The sequence below is a fragment of the Schistocerca piceifrons genome, chromosome 4 (assembly GCF_021461385.2).
Source record: "Schistocerca piceifrons isolate TAMUIC-IGC-003096 chromosome 4, iqSchPice1.1, whole genome shotgun sequence".
NCBI lineage: Eukaryota > Metazoa > Arthropoda > Insecta > Orthoptera > Acrididae > Schistocerca > Schistocerca piceifrons.
Genome location: NC_060141.1, coordinates 618773304 through 618784202, shown reverse-complemented (window position 1 = coordinate 618784202; position 10899 = coordinate 618773304). Strand labels below are relative to the sequence as shown.

Here is a 10899-nt window from a genome sequence, read left to right as displayed (position 1 = left end):
CAGTCGCTCTTTTTTTTCGTGCTATTCTCGGTTCCATTTCCTCTTTTTCACTGATTACTGTTGTTTGCAAGCCATAACTAATGGAATTTGCAGTACTCGCTTTCTTTTGGGTGTTCGACGTCTTAACTTTGTAAAACCGCATTCTTAACTGACAATTTTTGTCAATATTATTCATGATGTGAGGTCACTTCAATGGATTACAGGTTCGTCAAACTACTATTGTCGACACTGGACTCGCATTCGGGAGGACGACGGTTCAATCCCGCGTCCGGCCGTCCTGATTTAGGTTTTTCGTGATTTCCCTAAATCACTCCAGGCAAATGCCGGGATGGTTCCTCTGAAAGGGCACGGCTGCCTTTCTTCCCCATCCTTCCCTAATCCGATGAGACCGATGACCTCGCTGTCTGGTCTCCTTCCCTTAAAAACAACACACAACAAACTACTATTGTCAATAAATATTGCATGATCCTTTAGTAAAGTTTATAACTGAGGTGTGAGCCAAAGCGAACGGCAGGTGAGAATATTTTATAGTGGAAGGGGTGGGGGAGATGCATGCGTAAGAAATTTGTCTCAGCTGAATCCCAGCTAAACAACAACACCTGCAAGCATCTAGGTGGTGTTGGCTAAATGCAGATAGTTGAGAAATATTATTTGAAGGAAAGATATACCTACTATCCAGGAAGGCAGATTACTGGAGCTGCAAATGATTATCTTTGCAGTATGATATCAGTGCCGGAAGAAGGTGTGGTTTTTGTGCTTAATTCATAATTTACCTAAATTTTACGTGACATAATGGCTGGAAGATTGCCTGCATGTGTCATCGATGTTGGAACGGGGTATGTATAACAACCAGCATGTTGATAAAATATTGACTGTTTGTGGTAATTTTGTTTACATTTGGTTGACAGATTCTTGGACAATACCCCAATTCCGTTTGTTTATTTGGATCCGGTCTGAGTAATCACTCATGTGGTATCTGACAATAATCGTTTGAGTCCAGTGAAAAGAATGCCTTAATCAAAAATAGTTGCTGTACATGCAGCCAGCACTTGTGCTTCTGTTGTAGGTGATAGCTACTGGAAATCACCTGAGGAGAAATTGCTGAATGTTACTGCTTTCGCTGTGGCTCCTAGTGTGCTGTTAAGCGTTTGATTGGGCACTGTTTGGGTAGTGAGCACACCGGACGAGTAATCGTTTACTGTTGGTAGTCCATAGTTTGCATTGTTGACATAGCACATAACGGTGGTGATGCTTCTGTTGTTGTTGTTGTTGAAAAAACAGTTGCGTATGTACATTTACGTGAACATTTATTGAAGTGAATGAAGCTATTCACAAATGTTCACGGGATAGTATCAAAAAGTGCAATATTAAGGTTCCGAGATTCCTAATCAGTACTAACGAAAATGTAATGAAAATGGCTTTATGCATGGTGTATGTGAAATTCACGCCTAGGAGATGACTCATAGCATTCAACAGCAAGCCCATCCAAAGGGCGATCAAATACCTCCTGGACATTGTTTAGAAGAGTACAGTGAAAAGCTTTAAGTCCAGCAGTCAAGAATGCAGAGTTTAGGTAAATTTACATGTATTTTCGACTTAGTTTCGTTGATGTCAGTGTATTTTGCTCGCTGTTTTACGTCTGATTAGCTTCCTCTGATGCACAGTATTTAAAATACTATATGACTGCCAAAGGATGGCCACCTTCGTGAAGTGGATGGATCCTCCGACAACTAGTGTTAAAAGTTCTCCTGTTTCCTGATTGTGAAAGGAACAAATGAAAGATGATTTTTGTTTCTATTTTGATTCAGTCCTCATTTGACGAATATTTTCCATTCAGATACACCAGATTGCCTTAAGCTCGACAGTGCTACAGATTAGTCAGACAACATCACAACAAATTTTCAGACAGGGGCATTGCTCAATCACACTTTACCAGCTGTTTCGTTTCAGCCCTGAATAGAAGACTTTTGTCATCTGCAGTAGTAACTCGTTGAATGCCATCACTTTGTACCTTTTTGAAACTATCAAATTATTGTTTAGAAATTTATTTTCATACCTGCTGTTATAATTCTAGATGTACAGTATCTGTCTTGCACAAATCCTTTCCATACTCAGTACTTGATGTGAAAAGCGCTGTATACTTTCTTCTTACGTGGCCGTAGTATCAGCTGTTTCATACTCCTTTAACTGTTTTACTTTCTGCAGTATTGTGCGTTTTCTTGATATTTTCATTAGTAAATGTACTAGTGGCCCATCTTTCATGTGGATAACTTTCCAGGTAAACAGTTCAGCTGTCGGTTTCTTAATTGCCGAAAATGAAGGAGAAGACTTCTTATAAACTTCTGCCTACATTAATACTTCATTGATCGTAACACAAATCTGAGAATTTGATTATGGCACAGCATTCAAGTTTATTTATTTGAATGAAACACACAACTAATTTCGAAAATTATAAATCAATACTATACTGCACATAAACTTGTTGCCTAAGTTACATAACTGAGCTATAGTTCTGTATTTGATCCCACCCTAAGATCTTAGTTGTGATGGCAGGCTGATAGGTAGGGCAGTCTGAGGTATAGGTTAGGTTGGAAGGTGACAATTTGGTTGCGAGTTGGCGAAGCCAGTGAGTGTGAAAGCAGAAAATTTGGTTCAGGTAACAAATTGACTGGTAGCTAATGTTCATGTCCAAGCGGATATTCAAAAATGCAGGGTTTCGTCAAATATGTAACCAATAATTGTTGACATACCAGTAAAACAGGAATAAACCGTAGTTGATATTAGTCTTGCTGCTGTGTCAGACCAATAGGCTCTCACTCATTGACAGATTGTAAAACAGATGTGTAGGATATATAAATCCTCCCACACCATGACTATAGTGCAGCAATGTTGGTGATATATTTTCAGTAAGAAAAACAAACAAATTCTGAAGATTCCTCGAAAAGGTGGAATGCTTTAATAAAGCTTCTGCTGTTATTTCCACACTGAAAAGATGTGCGGGAATTAAATTGTGAGACTGAAATATACATAGGAGTATCCAGACCAATTCAGCACAAACATAAAGGTAAAACAAATTAGGAATGAGTTTATAATATAGAGATGATAAGAATAAAGGAGGGAGCCAGAGGCTGAAATTTTGATAATAAGTAAACTTGCAGCCTGCAATGCAAAATGATTGAGGAGAGAGAGAGAGAGAGAGAGAGAGAGAGAGAGAGAGAGAGAGAGATGTTTAAGTAGTAGATTTAAGGAAGTATAGATCATTGACTCTTTTTATCACTTCTGTTACAGAAGTTTTCATACCAAAGCTCTCCTGAAGCACTTAAAGCCTCTTGTCATATTACAATATTAAAGCTTGGTTGTGAGTTGGAAAAGGCAGTGAACATGAGTGGAGGAAAACTGACTGTGGTAATGGATTGATCTGTAGCAGAGCCAGTATCTAGCTTGTTCAAATGTTACACTTTGGTTTCGAGTTGGCAACGCCAACAAATGTGAGTGTATGAAAACTGGTTGTGGATATAGATTGATCTGTGGCATAGCCCAATTATTGTTTCGAAAACTTTACGAGGGGTTTTTGAAATATCGCTATTTCTAAGGTTGTGGTTACGCAGGAAACTAGGAGTACAGTTTTCAATTTTACAGAATACTTTTTCTTTTTTTGAAGAACAACATTCTGCACCGTGTAGTCCATTATGCTACTACATAATTTCTTACAGCCCACATCATGACAACATTTATCAAACACTATTTTCTCGTTGGTTCTGTCACCTCATCTAATCACAAAGTTATCATTTATCTTCGTCATTTCCCATCATTCACCGAGCCAAATCCTATCATATTCTGAGCAACAAACAATACAAGAGGTACATATAAAGACAGTAAACAATTTTATAATCCATAATGGCCAGGCCAGTACTGTCAGCCTTATGCTATCCAGTATTGTCAATCTCACGCTGTCAATGTTAAAACCAATTTACCAAGTGGGTAGTAGAGTGGTGGTTAGCACACTGGACTCGCATTCAGGAAGATGACGGTTCAATCTCATGTCCGGCCATCCTGATTTAGATTTTCCTTGATTTTCCTAAATCACTTAAAGCAAATGTTGGAATGGTTCCTTCAAAAGGGAACAACCGCTTTCCTTCTCCATCCTTCCCTAATCTGAGCCTATGCTCAATCTCTAATGACCTCACGTTAAAAACTAATCTACTCCTCCTCCTCCTCCTCCTCAAAAACGGTTCAAGTAATCATTTCATATCTTCTGCCAAAACAAGTCCTTAGATTCAGTGATTCTCATTGGTTACTGTGTACTGTCACCCGACTGACTATGACCAATATAAACAAATTACCAACAGCAGCATGCAGTGGAAGAGCCACTAGCACTGTAAGTAAAGGGCCAACTGTGGAAATGAGATGCTTCCATCAGGTAGGAATAAATATGAGCCTTATATTAATTTTTACTAAGAAAGAACAACACAATAAATTTTCTTAAAGGAAACAAGCACCAATATGTATCTGTTATGATCATTAAAATTAAAAACATACGAAATACCTGATCATTCTCATAGCTTATGTTCATTGCACATATAATTACATTGCCGATGTATATCACTGCCATTTCAGAGGTTTTTTTATGTAGGCATAACAACAGAATAAACAAAAATCATTTTCCCGTAATTAGGCTATCTGCCCTTTAACAAACTTGGCAGATTGTATTAAGTAGCTTATGTGACAAGTTGTAAGAACATTCACATTTCAGTAACCATATTTTATTGGGATTGTATTACCGATATATATTTTAATAAATTTAAAATAAAATTGTAGAATCACTTCATGAATGTCACTGCAAACATTTGGGAACTAAGATACAGCAGCTGTTCAAATGATACAGTTACAACATAAATGTCACCAGTTGCCCATGAACAGTGTGTAGGTGCTAACATTTCTTCATGTTATGTTGCTCATCAATTATTAGTGTTCTGCTTCTAGGTATATTTCTCAATTGTAATAAGAAATCAGTGAAAAGTGTCAACCTAGATGTGTGCAAAGGTTTGGAATAATATTATGGAAGGCTGGATTTTAGTGTTAAATGCTGCACTACCTCCAAGTACTTAACACTTCAGACAGGACTACATTATTGTTTTCCTATGCCATTTTGCTTGCTTTATCTCAATCAACACACTTGCCATGAAGGCTAATGCAGTCTGAATACCACAATCTTACATCATACATATAACAAGTGTTTTTTGAGTGAAATCTGCTTGGCGATTGTTAGTGCCAAAAAACATCACAGCACTCCTAGAGTTGGCACACTATGCATGCTCTCTCTAGTTCCCTCCAATTTAAATTAAATGTTTATTCACAGGCACAAGTGAATGACAGCGAAAATGCGAGTTCTCCGCAAATGCTCGTGTTTACCTGCATTTGCTTTTAGTGTAAAGGAGGTTTTAAGGAGACATTGCAGCCCTTTAACAGCTTTGATGAAAATATGTAGTCTTTTTAGTCTGTTCTGTGGTCAGCCTGCTTATTTAGTAATAGGAGACGTGGGTTTGCTCCCACACAACTATTGCAAAATCCTCCCGTTTGATAGTAGTTTGCCTGTACTGCAGTCAAAATGTGTAGTACTCCAACAGTAATTCAGAAACCGTAAAGCAGCAAACCAAATGAAAACATTGAGACATCTACCGGTGACATGGTTCCCTCATCTGTCCAAGTTCTACAGACCAGTGAGCTGTTACCAGCCCTCTTTAGTTTCTACGCCTACTGTGAATAAGCTGTCACAAGATTCTCGGCCACCAAATGCAGCGAAAGAGAGAGAAAGAAGATATCTTAAGAGAAGGTTACTTTGAGGACCCTGGAGATTCCAGATCCCCCATGCTGTTGGACTCACTAACCATGTTTATTGATGTTGTTACACCCCCATCAGCGACTGAGTGATTTTGGGGCATGACCTGCCCTCCTGGCCCCGTTACGCATATCCAGAACTTCCTTAACATGATAATTCAATGGAACTGCAATGGATATTACTGCCACCTGCCTGGACTTCACCAGCAAATAATTTCATCCTGATCTGCAATCTGTGCAGCACTCCAAGAAACGCATTTTATTGATGAACATTGTCCATCTCTGTGAGGTTACCATGCATTCTGCCAGAATCTTACTGGCCCTGATTTTAGAACATCTAGACAGGTCTTTACATTGTTTCACAGAGTTGTCATGAGTGAGTGGATTACCTCCCCCTCCTCCTGCCTCCTCCCAGATACTGCATTGGAGGCTATAGTAGCGTTAGTGTGAATGATTCCAGCACTCTCCATTAGTAAACTTTATTTACCCACTGGCAGGGCACTTACATACCTTCAGATGAATGCATTAATCCAATAACTCATCACTCCCCCATTTCCTCTTACTTGGAGGTTTCAGTGCACACCACTGATTTTTGGCTAGCAACCTTACAGTCTCTTTCACCTAATCTTGCGGCTGCACTACAGTGGTCGCTACATGATGTTATTTGTGACAGTGACGACTTCCCAGTGATCCTGCCACTTCTTTGTCGCTGCATATTTCATACCTAAGTTGCTCCTTTATATCTACTTCATCTGGACATTTGAAGATTTTGTGATCTGAGGTTTTGCATTTACTTATCAAATTTTGCAAACAAGGGAAATTCCCAGCATTTGCCGCATAAATGTAATACCACTTTTATTATTATTATTATTATTATTATTATTATTATTATTATTATTATTATTATTATTGTTGTTGTTATTATTAGCACATATTGATTTCAATCACAGTGTGATCATGTTCAATGCCAGACTAAGTCCTGTAGACTCATACAATCACGCACAAAATACAACTTCACACACAGGTATTTATTGTGAAGAGCATGCAAACTAGCAGTTAAGATTCAAACTGACTTGCTAATTGGCATGTTTTTCACAATAAACACTTGTCTGAAGTTGTATTTTGTTCATGATTGTATGAGCTCACAGGACTGAGTCTTGCACTGAAGATGATCACATTCTAATTGAAATCGATCTGCAATAATAATTAAAAAAATGGTTTAAAATTTATATGACCAATGTTGGAGTTTCCCTTGTTCGGAATACTTGTTGTTTGATCATGGAGCACACACTTCCTAATGGAATCCGTCCAGATGTCGCACAGCAGGCCATATTTTTGCTGATTGTAAAAGTGGTCTAACATCAAGTGATTCTCATGATTGATAGTAATTAAAAGTTGCATTTTATTGTGGATAAATTACACCAGTGTAAAGTGCCTTAATTGCTTTAGTTCTACTTTAAAGTGCTCAGTCCGTGTTGTTATGAATGACAAGTGTGGATGTTGCCATAGCGTAGTCGTATATGGATTGGTACATTTGGATTGTGAGCTGGAATTCTGCTGAGGCAATTGTTTTGGAGAATTGAATGGAGAACTCGGTGAGGCAGTCCCGTTGAACTGTAGGTTCTGCAAAAAAGAAAAGAGAAATGCTGGACAGGAAGCAGACATGTGCCCTCCAAGCTGAATTAGATCACACGAAATTTGAACTGTATCAGTTGAAAGGGGGAAATGACTGAGTAAAGGTAACAAGTATTGGGAAGAGGGGAAACATATCTTCAACCTCAACTACATTTGAGCTTAGAATATCTATCAAGTTTAACTTTGTACCTGAAGTAGGACACGAAGAGTCTCATCCAGCTACAGTAAGGTGCAGCAGATTTCTAGTAAAGAAATTAAGTTTATATCAATAAGAAAAGAGGTTAGGAAGAAAGAGTCTTGTTGCTTGGTATTAGCCATGGCAGGAGTGCAGTAATATAAGACAAAGGAGGAACAGGGTGCCAGGTAACAAGTATTGTGAAACCAATTGCTAATATTATCCAGGTGACAGGGACATGGGGAATTTGTGTAAGGGTTTTGAAATAGGCGGTCTGGTGATCGTAGCAGGTGGAGCAGCTTCCCACCCAAGTGCGAGTTTTAACAAAGGCCTACAGTGCCATGACCAGCACTGGGTTATTAGGACTGCTATTAACTGTGTGTACAGAGCTAAGCAGGCTGCTGCTGAATGAAATATAGAAATCTCATATACTTCAGGGTGTTACAAAAAGGTACGGCCAAACTTTCAGGTAACATTCCTCACACACAAAGAAAGAAAATGTGTTATGTGGACATGTGTCCGGGAACGCTTACTTTCCATGTTAGAGCTCATTTTATTACTTCTCTTCAAATCACATTAATCACGGAATGGAAACACACAGCAACAGAACGTAGCAGCGTGACTTCAAACTCTTTGTTACAGGAAATATTCAAAATGACCTCCGCTAGCAAGGGTACATGCATCCACCTTCCGTCGCATGGAATCGCTGATGCAGCCCTGGAGAATGGCGTATTGTATCACAGCCGTCCACAATACGAGCACGAAGAGTCTCTACATTTGGTACTGGGGTTGCGTAGACAAGAGCTTTCAAATGCTCCCATAAATGAAAGTCAAGAGGGTTGAGGTCAGGAGAGCGTGGAGGCCACGGAATTGGTCCACTTCTACCAATCCATCGGTCACCGAATCTGTTGTTGAGAAGCGTACGAGCAGTTCGACTGAAATGTGCAGGAGCTCCATCGTGCATGAACCACATGTTGTGTCGTACTTGTAAAGGCACATGTTCTAGCAGCACAGGTAGAATATCCCGTATGAAATCATGATAACGTGCTCCACTGAGTGTAGGTGCAAGAACATGAGGCCCAATCAAGACATCACCAACAATGCCTGCCCAAACGTTCACTGAAAACCTATGTTGATAACGTGATTGCACAATTGCATGCGGATTCTCGTCAGCCCACACATGTTGATTGTGAAACTTAACAATTTGATCACGTTGGAATGAAGCGTCATCCGTAAAGAGAACATTTGCACTGAAATGAGGATAGACACATTGTTGGATGAACCATTCGCAGAAGTGTACCCATGGAGGCCAATCAGCTGCTGACAGTACCTGCACACGCTGTACATGGTACGGAAACAACTGGTTCCCCCGTAGCACTCTCCATACAGTGACGTCGTCAACGTTACCTTGTACAGCAGAAACTTCTCTGCTGACATTAGGGTTATCGTCAACGGCATTAAGAATTGCCTCATCCATTGCAGGTGTCCTCCTCATTCTAGGTCTTCCCCAGTCTCGAGTCATAGGCTGGAATGTTCCGTGCTCCCTAAGACGCCGATCAATTGCTTCGAACGTCTTCCTGTTGGGACACCTTCGTTCTGGAAATCTGTCTCGATACAAATGTATCGTGCCACGGCTATTGCCCCATGCTAATCCATACATCAAATGGGCATCTGCCAACTCCGCATTTGTAAACATTGCACTGACTGCAAAACCGCATTCGTGGTGAACACTTACCTGTTGATGCTACGTACTGATGTGCTTGATGCTAGTACTGTAGAGCAATGAGTCGCATGTCAACACAAGCACCGAAGTCAACATTACCTTCCTTCAATTGGGCCAACTGGTGGTGAATCGAGGAAGTACAGTACATACTGACGAAACTAAAATGAGCTCTAACATGGAAATTAAGCGTTTCCGGACACATGTCCACATAACATCTTTTCTTTATTTGTGTGTGAGGAATGTTTCCTAAAAGTTTGGCCATACCTTTTTGTAACACCCTGTATACAGTGCCTGTTGCTACATTTAGGAGGTGGGGATGTACTAGACATAGCTTCACCTAATTAAGAGGGGGAAAGGTAGGCAAGTAGTTAATGGTGAAGGGGGGTGTATTTTTTAGATTAGAGTCTATAATTGGGCACCTTGTTGTAAAAGAAGTTCAGACTACAGAAGAACCCTGCAAGATGCTTAAGAATGCATAGAAATGTAAGTTTAGCTTACTTCGTCAGAATATTAGAGAAAATGGTAGAAGAGCTTTTTGTCTGTGCCTGTCTTGAGCACCACATAACCACAGGATTAGAAAAGTTACATATAAGAGATTACGCTCTAGCATCTTAGTCTTGCAGAACTGCTAGGGGGAAAGGAGTTATTGCACACATAAAGACAATAGTTACAAAAACAATGAGAAAAGTAGATTTTGTAGCAATCAGCACTTAAAAGTGCATGCTTCTGAATTAATACTGAAAAGTAGTTCACTTACAGGGAAATTTTGAACTATTTGTGAGGATTTTTGGATTCCTTACTATGCTATGTAAGACAGCAGCAAGCAGTAGGTAATGTGTGGTGACTTCACCGCAATTTTCTAAAGCATTCTGATTGGAATATAATCCTTATTTGGATTCTACCGTTTGATCTTGGTAATTAACTTTCCAACACATGTGGATAAAGATGGTAGGAATCTGATTGATAATGTTTTCTTTTATGAAGCTCAAGACAATAAAATAATGTACACCCAATAACAAATGCTCTTCCTGCTCATGATGCACATGTAGTTAGGAGGATAAATGAGATAATGTATTACAGTATACACACTCCTCGGTGTAAATCAGCTAGAATAATTAATGATTCCAGAACAAAGATTTTTTAAGAATAGTTGACAAGAGATGATCAGGGATGAAATTTATAATAAACCAAATCCTGGCATAAAATTTAACCCGTTCTATGAAAAATTCATATCACTATTTGAAAATAGCTTTCAGATTAAGCTAATCAGAAAGGACATTAAACAGCCGTGTAGCAAACCATGAATCACTAGAGGGATTAAAGAATCCTGTGAAAGTAAAAGGGAATTGTGTCCGTTGGCAAGGACAAGTAAAGATCCTGCTGCAGTTGTTTTACACTACAAAAACTACTCAAAATTACTGAGGAAAGTTATTAAAAATCACGGGACATGGGTAACACATCTGTCACCAATGACAGAGGTCCTACAAAGAGCACAGGAAGCAGCTACACCATGGGCACAAACTGGGTG

At 39.4% G+C, this 10899-nt stretch overlaps 1 protein-coding gene across 1 annotated transcript in view; it reads left to right on the top strand.

Annotated features, from left to right (window-relative positions):
* The first annotated feature begins 686 nt into the window (after window positions 1-686).
* LOC124796089 (actin-related protein 3) overlaps window positions 687-10899 on the top strand; it is a 90305-nt gene continuing 80092 nt past the window's right edge. The window contains exon 1 of the mRNA XM_047260174.1: window positions 687-836. Coding sequence (XP_047116130.1) covers window positions 793-836 — 44 coding nt within the window. The 5' untranslated portion in view covers window positions 687-792. The remainder of the gene's footprint in view (window positions 837-10899) is intronic.